Source organism: Poecilia mexicana, unplaced genomic scaffold, assembly GCF_051168715.1.
Source record: "Poecilia mexicana isolate PSO_F unplaced genomic scaffold, ASM5116871v1 scaffold_10, whole genome shotgun sequence".
Classification (NCBI taxonomy): domain Eukaryota; kingdom Metazoa; phylum Chordata; class Actinopteri; order Cyprinodontiformes; family Poeciliidae; genus Poecilia; species Poecilia mexicana.
In genome coordinates, this window is record NW_028263379.1 from 4,374,116 (window position 1) to 4,397,166 (window position 23,051).

At 44.0% G+C, this 23,051-nt stretch overlaps 1 protein-coding gene across 1 annotated transcript in view; it reads right to left on the bottom strand.

Annotated features, from left to right (window-relative positions):
- Positions 1 to 17,032, bottom strand: part of slit3 (slit homolog 3 (Drosophila)) — a 234,923-nt gene extending 217,891 nt beyond the window's left edge. The window contains exon 1 of the mRNA XM_015005503.2: positions 16,487 to 17,032. Within this exon, the coding sequence (XP_014860989.1) occupies positions 16,487 to 16,674 (188 nt within the window). The 5' untranslated portion in view covers positions 16,675 to 17,032. The remainder of the gene's footprint in view (positions 1 to 16,486) is intronic.
- Positions 17,033 to 23,051: the final 6,019 nt, after the last annotated feature.

Sequence of the window (23,051 nt, forward strand, 5' to 3'; positions counted from 1 at the left end):
GCGTGAGAACGGCAGGCACAGCGGCCCACACACATGCACAGAAGCACGCTAACATGCTAAGACAAACAGAGCGATGCCAAAGCACACAAACACTCCAACTGCTCTGATGGCAACAACATTTTGGGCAAAACTTCCAAAAACCCGGAGACGTGAACGAGGGAAACAATCATCTTCTCCTTCCATCAACAGATTAAAAGCTCGTCGCGTTTCCTGGACGCCATCGGAGCAACGGACACACCGCAACACGAACTGACACCCTGTGAGTGTGTGTGTATACACTGGCTCCCTGTAAAAGAGTCTGATGTTTATTAAGAGGAAATCAAAACACACACACACACTCGTGTTTTCGTGTCTTGTGGGGGCTTCGTATTGACTTCCATCCATTTCTACAGCCTAAACCTAACCCCTGACCCAAAAACAGCATTTCCCTCATGGACCAGGATTTGTCCCCACAAGAAGCAGTGGTCCCCGCAACTCCTCAATGCAGCCAGAAATGGGTCCCCACAAAGATATAAAAACCAGGTTCATGCACACACACACGCACACAAAACATGCTTCTCATAACACACCTAAACATTTAGAAATCTGATTTAGGACCATATTAGGTTTCAAAATGTGAGCTCTAAGAGGAGCCAGGCTGAGCCTGGGAGCCGGACCGACTCAGTCCGGCCCGGTCCGACCAGAACCGGCCCAGCAGGAGGTCCCGGACCGACCCGGGTGCCTCCTGATTCCCACGCTGAGCCAACCAGCAGTCCGATTCCTGACTCAGGATTCCTGGCGTGTTTTCCTTTCAACGCGACGATAAATCAGCAGCGTCACGCTTCGCTCGCGCCGCTTTCATCACCCTGATTTCCAAACACACATGACGCCGTTTCTGTGAGAAACTCGGCGATCAGACGTGAATCGGTTGGCAGCCAGATGGGGATCTGGTTCTGGTTTAAACAGCCGAAGAATAAAAAGCTTTCCGATCAACCGGCCTCGTGTTTACTACTAATGGACGCGACAGCAGGGCAGCTTTCACGTCTTCTCACAGCCAAAAACATCAGGGCTACACCTTTAATTATCGCTTTGATTCAGCCCAGCCGGGTCAGAACCAGAACCAGCCAGATCAGTGAAGGTCAGAAATCTCAGCTTTGATGGAGGCAGTTAGTGGCACTTTACTATATTAGAGGCCGTCAGAGTAAAAGGGGCAGAATCCATGAAAATCAACCTGTCCCACATCACTGCCATGCAGCACCGTATCCACAGCAACGGACACGGTGAATCCAGGTGAACCATGGATCCCTGGTTCACCTGACCCGACTCCAGTCCGCTTTAATCAGACGCCAGTCTGCTTATTGGTGTTTGGGTCGGTGAGGTGTGAACGCTAACTGACCTCTGACCTCTGGTCCTCCAGACCTCGGTCTGGGTTTGGTTGAACTGAACTCTGGTTCAGTTTGAATGTGAACACCAAGCGGACCAGAGACCGCTCCAAAAGCAGGAAGTGGACTACAGCGCAGGGCATTCTGGGTAAATACAAGCTAACACCTGGATTAACAGTAATCCAGAGTAATACCTGAACAAATAGCAGCCAATCACAGCCAGAAAATTTATGCTGAACAAACATGGTAATTAAAAAAACTGTAGAAAATTTACCTACAAAAATACTTCAGTTTTGTATCCTGAGTATTTAGTAAAGAATAAAGGTATGCTGACTCCCCGTTGCTCATTTTAGGTAATCTTTATTTTCATTCATTTTACTTTTAAATGTGACCAGCACAGATGGTTTTAAAATATTTAGGATTTAACGGCGGTACCAACATTTGATGTTTCCTTTGTATATTTGTGTTTCCCTTTTTTCAGACTCCAGATGAATCATTTCTTCAAAAGTCAAATATTTATCATTTTTTCTCAATTCCTGTCAACTTTTAACATTTTTAACACTAAAACACGGCGGCTCCAGCGGCTGCTGCCTGTTTTTATCCTCCATGATGAACTCCGTCTTCCTGTCGCGTCTCGTTCACCCCTCCATAACACTTCCTCTCTAATCTCGCTTTTTAGTTCATCTCTTATCGCTCACAGCTTCACAGTTGACCAAACTATTTTCTACGCCTTCCTCTTGTCTTTTATCTCCATCTTTCCTTTTTTGTAACCGCTGGCTGTTTTCCTTCCCTCTCCACAGCTAATCTCTCCATCTCTCTGTCGCTCGCAGTGGGAACACCTCCTCCTCCAGAGAGACGCGTCTGCAGCCAAACAAACGGACGCCGTGCAGCGCCAGGTGAAGGAATCGGCACGGTCAGGATGACAGCTGAGAAAACTGATTTACCTCAGAAAACTTTGTTTATACGTTTACAAACTGTTCATATCTGATCCAAACTGTTGCTGGTTTAGTAGACTATAAAGTTATGCTGAGGAAAATTCGATCTGCAGGCAGGAATGAACTGTTCACAGTTTCATGCAAAGTCTTTGAAGGAGAACCGGTTCAGTTCATACATGTTCAGAATGAATCAGTTCATTTTCACAGTTCACTGCTGTGAACAAAGTCATCTGACTGGATGGGGTGTAACAATGTATGAAACTCATAAAACTAGACGAGACACGATAGTGAGATTTTAAAACTTCAAAGATCTGCAGAAAAATTATTTTATTCAGCAATTTGACCAAAACTCAACAAACCGACAACTCTCTGTTTCTGATTCCTGCTCATCACTACTGACCAGCTGCGAATGTCCCTCTGGGATCAATTTATCCATTCATCCTTTCATCCATTCATCCGCAATCTGCCGCTCTGTCACTATTTATCGCTCCTACTGGAAACCCAAAATGCTGCCAAACAACTGACTTTAACCAGACTCCAGTCCGTTTGCCCTGAAGGTCCGGTTCCGGTTCAGCAGTGATGAACCTGGAGGTTCGGTCTGACCAGTAGGGGGCGTGTCCTTCAGGACAAACTGTGACTGTTGATTGGTCAGCTGCTGACATACTGGACTGATTGACAGTGGTGTCATGTTGATGCTTCATCCTGAACGTTTTGCCCAGGGGTCGCCGGTCGACCTCTGGGAGGGGAGAAATGACGAGTCCAGAGAGTTTGACGCAGCCCAGGTGATCCAGGTGAACCATGGATCCATGGTTCACCTGGATCCAGGTGTTTGGACCCTCCAGGTTTGACCCATTTCTGTTTTTCTAACCTTTGTTGTCCTTCTACTCCGGCCACAGCAGCAGCAGTCGTTTCCTCTCTTCCTCCCTCCATTGCTCTCTGCGTCCGTATCTCCATCTGATCCGTTTTTATCTTCTCGCCAGCCTTTGTAGTTCTCCGTCCAACGCCTGGTTTCCAAATGCATCCACTTCCACCGCTAATCTCTTGTTATTTTCCACCGGGCCCTTGTGGAGCCGTGCGCTGGTCGATAGGTAAGCCTAATTTGGCTCTGAGCCTCCCAGCTGCGCCAGGAATCCTAAATGCCTTCTTCCTTTTCCCTCTGAGCTCCAAAGCGCGGCTCTGTCCCGGTTCAACTGGAAATCCCCCGCTTCAGATGCTCGGACCCCATCAGCCTGACGGAACCTGAACGGAAACTTTAACGACAGGAATCGAGCGCCAACGCTCCAAGACGGAGACAAAGCAACTGTTTGACTTGGGAAGGATCCGGTTCTAAATGGTATTAATATTCATAACAAAGATGGGAAACTGGTTCTTTATGGACCATCTGAAGCTTTAAGACCAGAGAAACAGACGGAGGCGTCGCTTTGGAGGACAGCCAATAAAATCAGACTCCATTAAATGTTTAGTGGAGCTGAAAAACAGACATGTTTATAGTTTCTAATCTGATAATCTGATATTCAACCATCAGATTTTGCTCTGGCCATCCAGCTGAGTGCAGTTCGCTACACCGTCATCCAATCCAACAAACTGGGTTCAAACGTTGTGCAGCAAACACTTTAGTTTGTGCTGCGATCTTTTTAGAGACATCAGTAAATGTCTCCAGAGGTCCTGAAAGGCCAACGAGCCCCCCACCCTGTTACCAAAATCAAACTAAATTTAAGGGGGGGCTGACCTTTCATGACCTCTGGAAATATTTATTAGTATCTCTAAAAAAGAACATTATTTGCTTTATTTTTTAGTATTGTTTTCTTGGCCTGCATATTCGCTCTGGGAGTTTCAGCCAACCAGCGTTAAGGAGAAATTTTATTATTTTTAAATTAAACTCATAATTCAGATTCCTCTGTGGATCAGCGGGTGTGTCTGAGTGAGCGGATCGGCCGCCTCCTGCCTGCACCGCCTCCTGCTCCGCCTCCTGCCTGCACCGCCTCCTGCTCCGCCTCCTGCCTGCACCGCCTCCTGCTCCGCCTCCTGCCTGCACCGCCTCCTGCTCCGCCTCCTGCCTGTACAGCCTCCTGCTCCGCCTCCTGCCTGCACCGCCTCCTGCTCCGCCTCCTGCCTGCACCGCCTCCTGCTCCGCCTCCTGCCTGCACCGCCTCCTGCTCCGCCTCCTGCCTGTACAGCCTCCTGCTCCGCCTCCTGCCTGCACCGCCTGCCTGCACCGCCTCCTGCCTGCACCGCCTCCTGCTCCGCCTCCTGCCTGCACCGCCTCCTGCCTGCACCGCATCCTGCTCCGCCTCCTGCCTGCACCGCCTCCTGCCTGCACCGCCTTCTGCTCCGCCTCCTGCCTGCACCACCTTCCTGCACCGCCTGCCTGCACCGCCTCCTGCTCCGCCTCCTGCTCCGCCTCCTGCCTGCACCGCCTCCTGCTCCGCCTCCTGCCTGTACAGACTCCTGCTCCGCCTCCTGCCTGCACCGCCTCCTGCTCCGCCTCCTGCCTGCACCGCCTTCCTGCACCGCCTGCCTGCACCGCCTCCTGCTCCGCCTCCTGCCTGCACCGCCTCCTGCTCCGCCTCCTGCCTGTACAGCCTCCTGCACCGCCTCCTGCTCCACCTCCTGCCTGCACCTCCTGCCTGCACCGCCTCCTGCCTGCACCGCCTCCTGCTCCGCCTCCTGCCTGCACCGCCTCCTGCCTGCACCGCCTCCTGCTCCACCTCCTGCCTGCACCACCGCTGCACACTCTGCTCCAGCACAACAGCACGTCACAGTTTCTGGTCTCATGTTGAATCCAAGTCAGCTGCGTTGCATGTTGGGAGATTTTACCAACAATTTCTGTTCAGCTTCTGGTGCAAAAATCTTCAAATACTGAAAATAAAATAAAACTAATTAAGAAGGATTTAAAAGCTTATTATAAGGCAATAATGTCCTAATGCTGACTTTAAAGGTTGTAGTTATATTGGCAAATTATTTATAACGACATATTTTTAATCTGCAGGACTTTCAAAGGTCCTGTGAAACTAGAACCTTTGAAAGTCAATAAGTCAATATTAAGGAATTATTTACTTAGAATAACCTTTTACAGCTTCCTAAAAAGTTACTTGTACATTAGTATAGTTTTATTTCAAGTCGCTGAAGATATTTACAGAAATACTTGATGAGATTTTGTGTTTTTGCAGTGCTAGAACATGAATAAGCAGTTTTTGTGTGCGTGCGTGCGTTTGTGTGTGTGCGTGTGTGTGTGCGCGCGTGTGTGTGCGTGCGTGTGTGTGTGTGTGTGCGTGTGCGTTTGTGTGCGTGCGTGCGTTTGTGTGTGTGTGTGTGTGTGTGTGCGTGTGCGTTTGTGTGCGTGCGTGCGTTTGTGTGTGTGTGTGTGTGTGTGTGCGTGTGCGTTTGTGTGCGTGCGTGCGTTTGTGTGTGTGTGTGTGTGTGCGTTTGTGCGTGTGTGCGTGTGTGTGTGTGTGTGTGCGTGTGTGTGTGTGTTTGTGGCCTCAGTTTAACTCTGACATGCAGGAAACTTCGGCTGCTCCTCCTGACATCAAAGGTCCGTTTGAAGTTTAAAATAAAATGAGATTCTCCTCCAGCCTGTGTTTATCCGAGTCGTCGTCATCATGCTGATGGTAACCCAGCAAAATGTCCTAAATAAAGGCCCAAACGGGTCACTTTAAATGGTTAGAGCTGCAGAATCACAGAGTCTCAATTGGATTCAGGTCTGGACTTTGACTAGACCAAACCATTGCTTTCCATGCAAATAGTGATCCAATAACAATTAGTTTGGATTCAGGCCAGTCCAGTTTAATCTGATTTAATCCGACTCCAGTCCGTTTGTCTTGAAAGTCCAGTTTGGTTCGTTTGGTGTAAATGCTAATTGACCTCTGACCTATGACCTCTGGTCCTCTAAATCTCTGTCTGGGTTCGGTTGAAGTGAACTCTGGTTCAGTTTGAATGTGAACACCAAGCAGCGCGGGAACCGCTCCAAAAGCAGGAAGTGGACTTCAGCGCAGGGCATTCTGGGTAAATACAACCACAGCTAATGTGTTAGCCTAGCGCTAGCAGCAGAAATGGCTCCTGGTCTTTAGCCTAAAGAGAAATCCTCCAACCGCTAAAATCCTCCATCTTGTTTCCATCTGGTGAAGAAGGAAGTTGCTCTCAGTGTCTTCAGAGGTTTTTGTGTCGTTTCCTTCAGTGGTTCTTGGTGCAGCGCCCCCACAGGCCAGGAGGGGAACAGGTTGGTTTGACTCAGAACCACAGCAGCTGGAGGTGGAGCAGATGTTCTGGTTCCAGTAGAACTGGGTCAACCGGAGGAAAACAATCTAACTTTGTCCTGATGTTTTCATGTAACGTTGCGGGAATGCGGCTCCCCTCAGAGGTCATATAGAGGTCACCGTCTGACCCAGAGCTGCAGCCTAAATTGGTTCCCTGCACTGGATCTGGACTGGGTCGAGCTGGACAGCATGTCAGCTTTTTGTGGTGCTTCTTACTTTAGATCAGTCTGCTGCAGCAATAACCGTCAGCCGGATGACATCACCACATGACAACAGCAAATAACTGCACTGGAGGATGGCGCTAATTCAACGCTTACCCAAACATGCGTGCTAACTGAAGCACATCTGCACACTGATAAATGGATTCTCCAAAAAAAGAGAAAAAAGTTGAAGTGAAGCAGGAAGTCTGCTTGTCTGATGGTTTTTCTTCATTTTTGTTTAAATAAAATCTGATCCAGAGCAGAGGAAGAAATCTCAGCAGCTACCTGACCTCGGGGATGTTTCATAACCACGTTGACAACTAATGATTTAAGCAATTTTCTGTAATTTACCAACAGTCTACAGAGAGGAAATGTGGTTGTGTGTCTCCAGTAGATGCTCTCCAGCAGCAGCGGTTCGTTTTGAGGTATTTTGGTTTAATCAGGGATCCTAATCCATCATATTTCATCAGACTCATCAAACACAGATCGCAACCAGAATCAGTGAAAACAGGAAATAACATCATATCTGCAAGAAAGTAAGATGCAGCCAATTAAAACGTAGAAGGTTTCTGAGCATTGTTATGATTATATGTGTTATATAACAGCAGAAGTCGTCTGTGTATGAAACTCAGATTCAGCAGCTCATCCAGATTTCAGCTAACATCCTCTCTCTTAACTTTGGTAAAAAATATATATTTTCCACATTTGGCTATTTGATGCACAGCCAAATAAGGAAATCCATACCAACAATGTACCAAAATGAATGAGAAAAAGTGATTAAAGATACTCTAAATACGATTAAAACTACAAATGAACTTTATGAAATATTTCATAATACAGTATGATCGATGCTTTCAGGTGTCGACACCAAAAGTCTCTAATAATACAGAAAAGTTTCTAGATTTGTTGCTTCTTGTTAGATGGGCTTAATGTAGCAGAAAAGCAACATTAATCACCAACAGCTGCACTCATGGTGCATTCAGGTACATCGGGTACATCTGCATGACTGACCATCCTACTTATCCTCTACAAATACATGAAGTCGTTTCTTGATTGGATTGTGAATCTAATAAACATTAAAAGCAATAATTAGGGATGTGCCGATCAGGTTTTTTCCTGCCGATACCGATACCGATCACCCATGAGGGCCGATACACCGATACCGATCACCGATAGAGATCACATAATTATTATTATTATTTTATTTATTTTTTCTATCATAAACACTACCGGTTACATTATGTGGAAAAAGGAACCATGAATTCATCCTTAATTTAGACAAAAACTTGTTTTTAATAACTTTTTTCAAGAAGAAAACTAAACAAAACAGGCATTGTGCAAATTGTACTGCTATTGATAATATTATCTTTAACAGACTGATAACATATGAAGGCTCTGAAGAGGCTAAATAATGCAAAGAGCCAAAATAAAACCTCTCAACATTGCCAAAAAAATTCAAGTATAAAACTTAACATTCAAAGGCAAAAACAGGATCCATTACAATAAACAATCCAGATTTACTGAATGAAAACTTCCTGTTAGCATGGCGGCTAGCTGATTACTGCTAGCTCTGATTGGCTGTTTCTGACTGAGCGGAGTAATTATGCAGATCAGGGAGGAGATCGATTATTTTTTCAGAGATTATCTGTCTCATGGTAGGACAGCGAAAGTTTTAATACGTACGTAAAATGTATTTTTTTTAAGTTAGATGCTGCAGCTTTAAGCAGGTTCGGTGTGAGAGTCACTACCAGGTGGAGCAGAAGCGAAGCTCCGTCTGTCAAATATTACTACCTGTAGCGTAGCAGCGGTTCAACAGGAGAGCAGAACCAGAGTCTGACATCGCAGCTCGAAGACTTAAATAATTTTCCAGGTTATTTGTTTAGCTTTCTGACCGTCATGCTAATCCGGGTGAGTGTTTGTGGCTGTGCGCTGCTTTACCTGCTATCTGATCCTCCGTATGTCTTTTTTACTGCAGTGAGCCTCGATGTAGCCAAACTCCGTCAAGTATCTCATTGTTTTTATGTCGTATTAGCTTCGTTGTGTTGATGCATTTTGACCTGCTTCAATTTTCCGCAGCAACACGCAAACTTCCCCTTTCACTCAGTGCGTTATAGTTACACATCGCTTAGGATTTGTTGCTGCGCGTTTGCGCAGAGTGAAGGAAAGAGGAGACCAGCTGCACAAGCAGGCTGCGAAATGAGAAGCAGGTGATCGGTATCGGTAAAAGAGACAATGATCGCCGATCACCGATCATGCACTTTTTCACGAAAATCGGCCCGATTATGATCGGTGACCGATCGATCGGCACACCTCTAGCAATAATATTTATTACCAATGACACATGATCAATACCAACATATGATACATTTAATTGAATATTCACTGAGCCAGAACCGCACAGCATTCTGGGAGATGTAGGCAGAGGAAAGATTTTAGCCTCTCGATGTGAGCTAAGCTAGCTGGTAGCATCAACTAACTCACTAATTCTTCGGTTGCCTAGCAACAACCTGCTGGGTAACTTAACACAGCAACAGTTTCAAGATCCTCCACCGTGACTCAAACAGCTAAAAAATAAAAGAACAACGATGTGAAGAAAAACTGAAGATAAAACAGGAAATTAGTCTGGAAGACTTTCAGATATTTAAAACAAAAAAATAACAACTGATGGGCTGCACAGTGGTGCAGTTGGTAGAGCTGTTGCCCTGCACCAAGAAGGTTCTGGGTTCGATTCCCGGCCCGGGTCCTTCTGCATGTTCTCCCTGTGCATGGTGGGTTTTCTCCCACAGTCCAAAAACATGTCAGGTTAATTGGCCTCTCCAAATTCTCCCTAGGTGTGTCTGTCTCTGTGTTGTCTTGTCCAGGCGACCCCGCCTCTCACCTGGAACGTTTGCTGCAGAGGCAGCAGCTCCTCCCGACCCCACAGGGGACCAGAGTGTTAGGAAATGGACGGATGGAAATGTTTGTATGGTGATCAGTTTTTCAGCCCAACTGGAACGTTTCCTAAAAACATCAGGTCAAAGGTCACAGGAGTGATCAGATGGTTACTGGTCCTGATTCCATCAAATGCAACTCAGTTTACCAAACTGGATCTGTTAGACACACACACACATTCCAGGAGCACCACAAACCATCGTCCCACAGCGGAGGGTGTGGCGGCTACTCTGACCAATCACAACAAAGCTTTGATAAGAGCCAGAAGCAATGGTGGATTTGTTCTTCTCTCTCACACACACACACACAGGCAGCAGGACCCTACTGCTGTGCGCTCAGCGGCTGGTTGGCATGCGGAGGGAGATGGCGGCTGTGAAAACTCGAGTGGAGATGCTTCTGGCAATCTGAGCAGCTGAGTGTTGGAGACAGAGCTGGAGGTCAGGGGAAACGGCGCAAATTAGCAAAGAAGAAGAAAAGCAGGAAGAAAAGATGCCAGAACGAGCCATAGGTGACAAAAACAGAAAGTTAATCAGAGAAAAGGCCGACGACAGAGAGCAGGAGCAGAGGAGGGGCGCAGCGTCTGGACAGAGATGAAGAGCTGGAAACAAAGCGAGGCAGAGAGGCCGGGCGAGGACACAGAAAGCCGAGAAGGTGTTGCTTGTAAAAATCCTGCCAGGAGTTCCTCAAAAAGCCATTAATGGTGGAACAGAAATTCAAAAAACCAGCTTTCTGTAAGAGTTGGTCCAGGCAGCGTGCCACTTCCAGCAGCGAGGCTGAAGACACACTCCGGACCGGGCCGAGGCTCAGACACTCAGGAAGGTTCAGGAGCCTCAGCCAAACGTCAATAATCTGCGTTATTTAGCTCCTCACCGACGACAAAATGGAGGCCAAGTTTCACCGCATTAATGTCGGTTTCAAACTAAATATTCAGACTGAAGCTCAACAGTTAGCTTACGAAATAAATATTTATCTCAGAGATAAAATATTTACATTGGAGCTGATAGCTTGCTAACCAACTATTTAATTTCAACTTAATATTTAGTTTCAAACCAAATGTTTGGCTTGATAACTAAATATTTAGTTTGGAGCAAAATATTTAGCTTGAAGCTAAACATTTAGCTCAGAGCTAATTTGTTAGCTCACTAACTAAATATTTTGTTAACCCTTAGATTTGAGACAATTTTTAGTTCATAGCTAAATATTTAGGTTGGAAGTTGATATTTAGTTGGTAAACACTTAACTTGAAACTAAATATTTAACTAAATATTTAGTTTGAAACTGTGATATTTATAGATGAATATAAATATCAGCCTGAATATTAGTGATTTTTTGCTCTTATGATGAGCTAAATAACTAAATATTTGGAGTTAGTTTGTGACTTTAGGAGCCTGAAAACAGGAGCGGCTCGGCCCGATCCGAGCGTTCCCTCCGGAGTTCACGGCACCAATTCCTGACATTTCACAGCAGTTAGCAAACAGTTAGCAGCGCCAGAAAAAAACACATTACAGTAAGCACTGCAGGGTGTGTGTGTGTCCCAGCAGAACAGGTGTGAAGTGAACCCAGGAGAGAAAAGCCGTCCTGTTTTCGCTCCTTAAGGGCCCCTCCACTCAAATTAGATGCAAATGAGGTCTGGAGAGGCTTCCCAGGGAGGACGTTATGGGATCGGCGGGCCGGAGGAAAACTGGGCGAGCAGCTGAGGTCAGCACTGTTTTTCTCTCATTAACCTCCCCAAATGTTGTTTATAATGGAGCAGGAGAACCGGGCGGTTCTGACAGCCGCTGCTCAGAGGGTGAAGGAGGATGTTAAGTCAGGAACCAGTTTAATGATTTCAGAAGGTCGCTGAAGGTTTCCACGGCTGATGCAGCCAGACGTCTCCCTCTCCGCTGATTTCCTGCTCTGCAGGCGTTCCCAAAATAATACGCCTTTTAGGCCTTTTCGCGTTCTTCTCATGGATTCCAACGCTTCAAACCCAATTTCCTTCAACTTGTGTCATGACACTTAACTGCGGTTCTGAGCGACCTTCGCAGTCGGCCTGAATTAGTTTGATTCAGTAGAAACGTCTTCAGAGAGCCGTAAAAACCAGCAGCAGGGAAAAATCCCCCTCAACACCTGACGGCTCTCGCTCGCTGCTGGATTATTAAATCATGTTATTGTTGTGAGTCTGCAGGCTCTGCTCTTCATAAACACAACGCTGTTATATTAGCAGGATGACGGAGGTTAGCATCTGCTTAATGAAATCTATGCTGCTGGGTTCAAACTGGACCAGAACCGCTTCTGGTTCTGTTACGACTGCAGTGTAAACCCAACAGGTTGTCCGGCTCACTTCCAGGTTTATGATCCTTCAATTTAAACGGATCAACTCTGCAGCGCTAAAAGACTTCTGGACAAGGCGGAGAAAAGGCTTTCACTCCTCAGTCCTTCAAAATAAAGTCCAGAAAAGATGAAAGTTGTTCCAGTTCAAACCGTTAGCAAAGCGCCGCTCCGTCCTTCACAAACGCAGAGAAGTATTTATTAAGTCAGATTTAAAGAGCATCCAAACCTGCTTCTCTACGTCCTCCTGCCCCTCATCGGCAAGTTGCTCTCACTCAAATGTTTATGATTTGTTGGTAAATCAGCCCAAATGTCACATTCTGGACGGGCTGCATGTTGTTGCTCACATCCACAGCAGCGCTGACAGTAAAACATGAACCACATGAAACCTGGAGGTGAAGGTGTTAATTCAGTGCTGAGGGGAAAATAACGCAACATCCTTCTCTTTTCTCACTCTCTGTCACCTACGCTACACACAGACCCGTTTCCATAGCAACTGACAACAACCACACTTCATGTATCAGGATTCAACATTTAAAAGGCACGAAAACAGAACATTGAGTCCGTTACAGTTTTATGTCTTTCGGCTTAATGATTACTTTGTGATTAATAAGTGATCGCTGTGGTAGATTAGCTACTGCTGCTATTAGCTAAGCTAACACAGTGGTGGTAGATTAGCTACCGCTGCTATTAGCTAATCTAACACAGTGGTGGAAGATTAGCACCTGCTCTACTGATGTGCTGTCAGAGTTGATGTGTGGGTCGCTTTTTTAATTATTAACTGAATCAAAACACCAAATTCTGCCACACATCCACATGTTAAGGTTGTCAAAGTCAAGCTAGCATAACTGACCTACTTTCCGCTCCTTCGCTATTTGTTTTTAAGTAAAACTTTTCCCTGACATTGCTGTCTAGTTGTTGTAATGTTGATAATTAGTAGCAAAGCTCTGCATCCCTTTTTCTTTTTTATGTCAGGCGCACATTTAAGATTTCATGTTGACAGCTACCAGCTAAAACAGATGCTAGTCATCGTTAGCTAGCGGTTGTCTGCTCTCCAGCAGGAAGCTGGGGGCGGGATCTTGTTCACCGACAGATGCTGGATATGATTGGGTCTGGAGACAGAACAGATACAAGACAAGCTGGCGGCCATTTTGGCTCATTGCCGTCTTTTAGGCCGACATGAAAACAAACTCATCAGAAACGTTGTTTGGCAAAGGCTGTTCTGAAATGATAAGCATGATCTGTTGACTAACTGCTGCTCTTTTAAAGCTTTCTGGTTGCTTTGTTTCCTATTGTCCGGCTAAAACACCCGGCTGGAGACCCGACCACAGCCAGTCCTCTCTGCTCTGCTGCAGGACCCAGCCCAGTGTTCGCTAAACATCACCCAGAAGGAGAGAACTGATTGGCTCTCCAGTCAGAGGAACCAGTTAAATCCATCAGAACCTTTGGGAAACATCCCACACCATCACCAGAACCCAAACTGCCGCTCCTTCCCTTCAGTCCAGTTAAAAAACACGTTTCTCCAGCATTTATGGAAACTTCCTCCATGTTTGTTTTTCCTTTCAATCGACCACCATCTCTATGTTTTCCCCTAAAATGACACATACCAGTCTGACCAGTTTGGACCAGTTCTGCTGACTTGAATAGTTATAAATATCCGGCTGCCAGAAGACTATTTAAACTCACATTCCTGACATTTATTCACATGTTAGTTTCACTGAGGCCTTGTCCAAAAGTAGCCGCTCTCTATATAAACTAATATCGCCGCGACAACGTTTAAAAACTAACATCGAGTTGGTCTCAGAAAAGTTTTCTTCCACAGGAACCTGAACAAATCCACCTCTGAGCAATGTTTTAATACCAACCCATAGGGCGCAGCGCTAAGCTAGCACATGTCAGCCAATCAGATGGCTTCAAAACGACCATCACTTCCTGTTAGAGATTAAACATGGCGCCTCCAGGCAGGTTCAGGAACAGCTTTAGACGTTGGAATATAAAGTTTTTAAAACAGACGATCAGGATGTGAATTTATCGGACGGCGCTTTATTTGTCGCTGACTGCAACGCGCAAACGTTTCCTTAAATCTCCACTTTGGTCTGAGTTTCTATAAATAATCATCTTATTGATATTAAACAGAGTTTATTGTGTGGGTGAAAAGATAAAAAGTTTAAAAACATAAGAGTTTTCCCAGATATCAAATTGAAATAAATGTTTCTTCAGCTTTAATTTGTTATTTTGTAAATAACTTATTAATTTCTCCATCTGATGACATCATCAATTACATATTATTTAAGTAAACATTTTATAAAACACTTTTTTGGGACTTTTCCCACCTCAGCCTATTTTCATAATAAGATAAAAGTTATATCACACATTGTTTTACTTTGGTAATCAATTCTTCTATTGATTATTCTTTTTTTTTTAGATTTTTATTGGCTCTAATGGCCTTTATTTGATAGTTAATTGACAGGGGGGTGGGTGATGGGGGGGGGACATGCAGAGGGGGTTGCCAGGCTGGGAATTGAACCTGTGACAGCCATGTTGAGGACTGGGGCCTCCATATGTGGGCTGTGCTGAGCCGCTGTGCCACCACAGCACAGCCCTTCTATTGATTATTCTGACGATTAATCAATTTTTGGGATACAAAATTGTCAGATTTTTCATTTAACCCCATTAGCTTCTTTTTATAAAACATTAAATTCACATTAAAAGCTTAAAATAAACAATTCAATTCATTTTATAAATTAGAAAATAAACATTTTATTGCCTAAAATGCAATAACTTGGCATTATTTCAGTGTATGCTTGATCATTCGTAGATTAACCGATTAATAACTGAAATTGAAAAGGTGATTAATATGTGATTTATTTTCCAGAATGTGAAACAGGGGAAGGTAAAACTGCAGCTAGAGTTCTGAGTAAAACAGATTTACAGACAAAGATTAGTTTTTATCTTAAATGCAACATTTTGATAATTTTTTGTAAAGTTTTGGGTTAATTTCTGTTCTGATTGTGTTGTTCTTTCAGTAAATTAACTATTTTAGAGTCTTAACTCCAGATATCAATTAATCTATTACTAAATTAGTTGATTTCAATTATTGATTAATCGTTTCAGCCTTAGTTAAGTCAAATCAAAATATTAGCCAGATATGTTCATTTTAAATGAAAAACAAGTAAATGACCTATTTTTAGCCAGATTGTTTCTGTAAATTTGGTTTATTTAATGAGCTGAACTCCATATTCTCCTTATCTCAGCTGGCAAAGCCAAATCTCTGCCTGGAGCAACGGCGCTCATCTCCTTTACAAAGTTTCTCATCTGCCCTCACCTTCCCAGCGCAGAGCTCATCCATTTTAATGCTTCCCACCTCAAATGTATCTGCAGAGGGGAATAAAGATGAAGGCCGGCCGAGGGAGGAAGCGAGCAGCTCGGATAAATCAGAGGAGCAGAAACAGACGGGCAAATCTCCCCCCACGGGGCGGAGCGACACCCGCCACCACCACCCATAATTATTTATTTTACTGGGATGTAAACGTCCTGGGGGGGGGGGGGGGGGGGCGTGTGAACCCCAGCAGGACCTGGGGGGTCACAACAATCACACAAACCTGCAGAAGGAAAACAATCACCTGAACAGAACGCGCTCCAACCTGCAGACGCAACAAAATGCAAACGCTGAACGGCAGACACATGCATCAGACGCAGCTACAGCTGCAAGGCATGCAGCTACAGCTGCAAGGCATGCAGCTACAGCTGCAAGGCATGCAGCTACAGCTGCAAGGCATGCAGACTGAGTTTGTTGTGTCAGAGTTTGGTTTGCTGCTGATCCCCTGCAGGGCTTCAACCGCTCCGTTATCACAAATAATCACTTCCATGCCAGCAGGAGGAAAAGGTGTGTGTGTGTGTGTGTGTGTGTGTGTGTCTGTGTGTGTGTGTGTCTGTGTGTGTGTCTGTGTGTGTGTGTGTGTGTGTGTGTGTGTGTGTGTTAGGAACATGTACACTCATCTGTCTGAGGAATGAAATCGCTCTGAAGGGTCAACAGGTTGGATAAAATCTCTCTGGTTTCCAGTTAAAACATGAAACTGAATCAGAAACTTTTGGGTCCAGAACTTCACCGGTTCTGGTTCTGGTTCTCATACGTACCTCAGTTACTGGAGGTTCTGATGAACATTTTGAGTCATAATGAATCTGATTGAAATCATCATTCTATCCAGCTGGGCTGATCAGAACCGAGCCGGTTCTGATATCCAGCCATGTTTGTTGATTTTTGATTATTTTAAAATGCATAAAAGAGAAAAATGTTAAGATTATTCATATTTATGCATCAAATCAAACTTTCTTCATTTTAAAAAGTGAATCAAAGTTCACGTCTCAGTTTTAATGAATAAATGGGAAAATGTTTTAATAATCGGTGCATCTTTGTCTAATGAACTGACTGGAGTAATGGTTCTGGTTCTGGTCCATCGGAACCATCCCGGGTCGGGCCGGGCTCTACTTACAGGCGCTCTGCGCTCCGCGGGACTCCTTTGGGTACCGTCTTCAGACCCAGACCCTGGCAGTCCACATGCGACCCGGAGCAGCTGCACTTGTGTGGGCATCCATGCGCCGCGGCGGCCCACAGCAGCGCGGCGAGCAGCGCAGCCCAGACCCGGAGCCCGGCGCGCCTCTCCGACCCGCTCACACACATATCCCGGTTCCGACAGGCTGGGTTCACAGCAGCGACTCCGAGGAAGGAGGATCGGTTCGGTTTCCTCCAAGTGAAAACTTTACCCCGTGGGTTTGGAAGTTTCTCCGCTTTGAAACAGAAAGCTGCGCGTAAAATCTCCCCAAAGCACCGCGGAGCCGCGGATCCACTAACAGGGCGGTCAGAACCCGGTCCGGACCCGAGCCGACCCGGTGGAAGCGTTCTGCTGGGCTGGGACCTCCGAACTGAACATCCTCTGCTGCTGCAGGAAAAGTTCCGGAGCGCAGCGGCGCGGCAGACTGGAGCGACCTGCGCGGAGCATGCGGGTCCCCCCGCAGCACAGCAGAGCGCCTCCCCCCGGCTCTCTCTCTCCTGATGTCACCAGAAATGGAGCGGGAGACTTCCCCAAACTTTCACTCGCTGCAGCTTATCTGCAGCAGGAACCGGACCGAGCTCTGGTTCCTCTCCAGCAGGTCGGACTGGACCCGAAATCTCCGAACCAACCAGCAGAGAAACCTCCACAAACTGAACAGTTTTTATAGTTTCAATTAACACTTTCAAACTAAAGATGTGTTATCTCTCAAACTCAGGTATTAAACCCTTAAAATGAGTCGTTTTAATATCCCTATTCTGATCAAATCAGGCAGATTTGATCAGAGTTCGGCAGAGAGCCGCTCATCCAGACAGAAATGTTTCCAGATTCATGTTTCTGGGGGAACACCAGGACCACCACAGTGGATCAACTTTCTAACTGTCACATCTGCAGCAGCCTGGAGCAACAAGCCGCAGACGTGCTGCTGCCCTCTGTTGGCGGAGGAAGACTGGAGAAAACTCAGTTTAGACTAAAGTCTATTTGTCTTTAGTTTCAGGTGTTTCCTCTGATGATGAGACGGAAAAATCAACAACAGTCTGGATATAAAATGAATATTTCTGATACTGCGCAGCTTTCTGCTCTGCAGTGGAAAACCTGAAACGTCCAGCAGAAACATCAATATCTCGGTTCTGAAGTCCGGAACCGGCCGGCTGCAGCGGATCCAGCCTAAATGCTGCAGCAGAGAGCAGAACACTCCACGGCTGCTGTGATGCGTTCAGGGACGGCTGGGAAACCCTTCAACATGTCAAAACAAATAATAATTTAACAATTAGGGCTGTCCCAACTCAACGTTTTCACTTCTGATGAGATACCGATATCGCAGCTGTGAGAACTGATCGATGCCGATATGATAACAGCAGGAATCACAAAGTTTTTGCAGCTGCACCGACTCAGACTTAAACGTTTGTGCATCAACACACAAACGTACAAAATGCAAGAAATTCACAATAAATTTGTGCCTACCCATGATGGAGGTAAAGAAGCTAGCTAGCAATCAGGGGCAAATTAGCAGCTAGTTAGCGTTAGCTTTAGCCAGAACACAATGAAGATGCATTCGCTGGCGACTCAAGCTACACAGAACATATGAGATTAAATAATGTAAAGCACTTTGAAATGCCTTGTTGCTGAAATGTGCTATACAAATAAAATCTGATTGATTTGATTGATTGAATAGATCCGCCAAGACAGAAGCTCAGAGCTGTGAAGAACGTATTTAAGGCCAACTAAAATAAAGAAATTAAAAAAGACATTTTAACGGCTTGAACATGATTCTAAGACTTTTTAAGACATTTTTACGACCATTATGAATAAAAGTTAAGACCTGTATTGTGATGGAAATGTGCAAAAGACGATAAATTGGCGATAAATTTTAGATTACTCGTTTTTTGGCTGAAATCGGTCCAATTTCCTACATCAACATCTGACCGGACTAATCCAATCAAATCTTGTTTTTCTCTCAAATATTGGCTCAAATTCCTAAACAACCTGGATACATTTTTAGTAGCCTCATCCATCCAAACCTATGTTCATTCAAAAAATAAAACCAACCAAATATTAAATCATTTTTATAATCTCTACTTTTTAAAGTTGTAGAAAAAGAGAAAATCTGATTATTTTCTAATTTTTAACCCTTTATTATTTAATGCTAATTGTCTTATTGAAGCTGTTTGCACTGAGCTGAGTTTTATTCTCCAATAAATCTGTTTTTTTCTGGGATGGAAAACTTTTCCACAGAGCAAAGCCAGTAACTCAATCATAAACTCTACTTTTATTTAGATCACTGAACATCTAAATTGGTCATTAGTAATATTTATTTAATCCAAAACAGAGTTTCTGAATATTTCATTTGTTTTATTAAATGCTGTTCAGTTAATGTCAGATTTTCAGATGGAGGCTGAAAGCTTTGACTCCAGAATGTTCTGTTATGCTGATGCTGCAATTCCCAGAAGTGGATTTGTCTCTGGAGGAATAATCTCAGTCTGAAACTGTTAAATCCACAAAGAAAGTCTGAAAATGGCAGATATGGAGTCTTGAAGACTCTCTAGTCGCACCTGCCTCATCAATCAGCGCCTCCCTCTCTGCAACCTGGACCTATCAGTGCCGGTCCAAGTCTCGCTTCAGCCAATCATCGTTTGGGCTTCAGTTTACTAGGACCTTCACCCACGGCCTCCTCTGCTCACCAGCTGCGATCAACCCACCTCCACCCCATCTCCACCTCCCGCTCCCAGCTCTCAGGCCTCATCCTCCTCCGACCGCCGCCACCAGTTCAGGCCCCGGGGCGTCTACATTCCTATGTTGCACCAGGAATGTTCATCGAGCTCACCGAAGTCCAGCTCGACGTCCCCGGCCGGGGCCCGAACGCCAAAGGACTTTGTGTTTATTTTCATCTTCATTTTATCATTAAACTCTTTTAATCACTTTCTTTCTCCGTCTGAGTCTGTCCAGATTGAAATGCATTAATAATCAATCACAAGTCAGTTCAGAAAACAACATGACGAGAACACTGTAAAAACACAAAATCTTATTTTGGTACAAGTTCTACTGCAAATATCAGAGTAGACTTAAAATAAGGCAGAAGTGACTTATAAGTAACTTTTCAGCAAGAAACTTTTTTAGTCAAAAATGACTTAATATGAAAAAGTGCAGATTGTTTCACTTATAAAAGTGTGGCCTGTTGCAATAAATCACATAATAAATTAAAGGGAGCTCAATTATTTCCATTTGCATGATTTATTATTTTTCTCTTTCTACATAACCTGGATGATAAAGTCGTCAGGTTTTACAGAGACTAAATAATTCATTTTATCTGTTGTTTAGTTATTTTGGATATTTAAAATGTCTTCCAGTTCCTGCGTTAAATGTTCACTAGAAATAAAAGTTTATTGACCTTTGAGAATGAGTTCTTGCATTACTGTTATATCACTAGAAAATGGTCTCAAAACAACTATATTATCGTTTATCATAACTTCTGGGATTATTTATCGTCCAGCAACATTTTCTACTGTAAGGCCAAAAAGCAAGACATTTTCCCATAATATAGACCACAAATAGACTAAAGTAGACCAAAAATACTTGGTAGGATTTGGTGTTTTTGCAGTGAAGACCTGGGTTTAGTAATAAAACTTATTTAAGTCTGACCTCTTAAATGAAGTCTGGCAGAGACTCAGCCAGCGTCAGGCTGATGGCAGCAGAGGGGAAGTAGAGCAGAACAGCAGCTAATTTCAGGAGCTTCCTGGGGGATTTGCAGGGCCTGGAGTTTCCTGGGCTTCACTAAGGTTTCCTCCACCGCCGAGCCAGCAGGTACCTGAAACAAAGCCAAGACCTTCCTTCATGCACCGCATGTTATCTCAAAGCTCCTGTCTTTTTACGGAGTGAACGCGCCGAGGGAAGAGCCGCAACATCAGAAAGTATCAAAGAAAAGGACAACAAAGACCTGCAGGATCACCAAGAACTCCGAAATACTGTCAGGATATGATTTGATTTGAGACACTAGTGGACCAACTGCCACCAGAACCAGGACCAGTATGGAGGCAGTATGTAGAATCATATTTTATAGCAGTAAAATATCAGAAAATAAAGTAGCACCTCTGCTCAAAAAGTTAAAACATGGTTGCTAGGTAACGGTCTGGGCTTGGCTCAGGTTGCTAGGTAACGGTCTGGGCTTTTGATTTTAAATGTTACATTCTGGAGATTTCAAACAGGTAATTTTCCAAACACCAAAAACCATGAACTTATTGTCAGAAACCCAAATTGAAATACAAAAACATGCTAACTTAGATAATTCAGTGACTTCAATCATATTTGACCAGTATTGATATTCTGAACCGTAGAAAACATTTTCTTGATTTATTTGATGAAAATATTTTTGGAGAAAAAAAGAAACTGAAAATATTTAGCATCTGTGATCACATAAATATCTGACCCCAACTTGTTTTTCCATGAGTCGATGCTGAGTTATAGCTCTAAATGTGACTAAGGACACACACTGACTCAAAAGCACGAAACATAAATAGTTCCCTGGGTAGAAAGTCATGAGAAGTTCTTTGATATTTGTATTGGAGGGAATTTAAAAGAGCTTATACCTAATCTATTTAATCAGTCCCTCATGCCTTTCCAATGCATACTTCATTTTATTTGCAACAGGAGAATAACTCCTGGTGAACTCCTCATGAACAATAAAATGAATGCAATCCAAATCCATTTCCCCTCATTATTCTTTTTAAAACTTTCAAGCTTTAATGTCCTTAATTTCTGCTTCATCACATCACCATCAAAAAAACAACAACCTTAAAATAAACGTGATCCTGAAACTTTAAGCTGGATCTCTGGTCCAGTCACATGGTTGAATTCCTCATCAACACTCAGTCAGCAGCCATGTTTCCATCCTACTGCCACGCAAAATATGAATGAACTTTTCAAACCTCAGAAAAACAAAATGAAAGTAAAATGTAACTTAGTCGTGTTTCGCCCCAGTGGTTTGGAGCGAATCAACAAGGATAAGCAAAGTGTGTTGGAAGTAGACGTTGCTAGCAGCTAGCATGAACAACACATCGCATAAAAACAGAGAGGTTTCCAGGATTGTGTTGCTATCAGATAAGTTGTACCGTATTTTCCGCACTATGAGGCACACCTAAAAACCTTCAATTTCCTCAAAAGCCGACAGTGCACCTTATAATCCGGTGCCCCTTATATATGGACCAATATTGAGCCACAACAGGTCTAGCAACTACGGTAAGCAGCCGCCGACTTCATTTTCGCCCATAGAAGAAGAAGCGCATGTTGTGACTTTTTTACACTTATGTTGTTCGGTATATTTGCATGATAAGTGACTGATTTACAATTACTGTATATGTTAAGCATAATTTACATGATGATTATTATTATTAATTGTATTGAACATGATTGTATATAATTACAAAGGTGAAGTGAAATATATTTCAGTGCAAGACATGATTTATTTGAATAGAGGAAGTCTTTTATTTTGAAGAATGCTTAAGGATCTGTTACTGTTTTGTCACTATCTTGCTTTGTTGACTTTTGATTGCTATTGGTTACGAACAGCTGTTGCCCGTTATCAGCTGACACCGTTGTTTTCCTCTTCAATAAATACTGAACAGAAAGGTTCAGTAAAAGAAATACGAGCCTCCGTCTTGTTTGAGAAGAAGCTTTACTCCGTAACAGCGCGTGGTGCATGCTGGGATAGTTGTCAGAATGCTGGTTTGTTAATAAAGTTTGACTGACCTATCTACATACTGACCATCTAGAATCAGGTCGTTTGCAGGTCATTTAGCACCACGTTCTCCACCAACATGCTGTGTGCGAACGGAGAAGGGTGACCATCATCCGGTCACGCCCCGCCCAGTCGCGGAAGGTTCTCCTCGCCGACCGGATTCGGACTGTTTTGTTGACATTCACTTTAGTGCAGCTCCATCTAGTGGATGCATAACGTAACTCCAGCCTCTACTGTAGCGTCTATAGACCCTTTTCACAGTGACGTCAGACAATGGCCGCCATAACTCAAACCTGGGTATCTTTACTTCCGGTGTGATTTTGCCTTGGGAACCAAGCTGAAAAATTCCCGCATTCTCATAATCTTAAGGATATAATAAAAGGTAAGTTTAATAATAACAGCATTTAAGTGTTAGATAGCTGTTATTAATCATTGTAAAATCACCATTCTCTAACTGTGTATAAAATAAACAGCCTCCGATCGGAGAGTAAACCAGCTAGCAGCAGCTTTAGCCACATTTAGGAAAAAATATACTCTCTGTCAGCGCTGTAACGTTTAGAGGTTCACTTTCTGTATTTTATAAAACAGTGTTTACGTGTTAGATAACCGTTATTAGTCATTGTCAATTTACCATTCTCCAACCAGCCTCCGATCATGAGTAAACCAGCTAGCAGCAGCTTTAGCCACAGTTAGGAAACATATACACCGCCGCCTGTCAGTGATGTAACGTTTAGAGGTTCATTTTCTGTATTAATGGAAAATAAAGGACATAAAAAT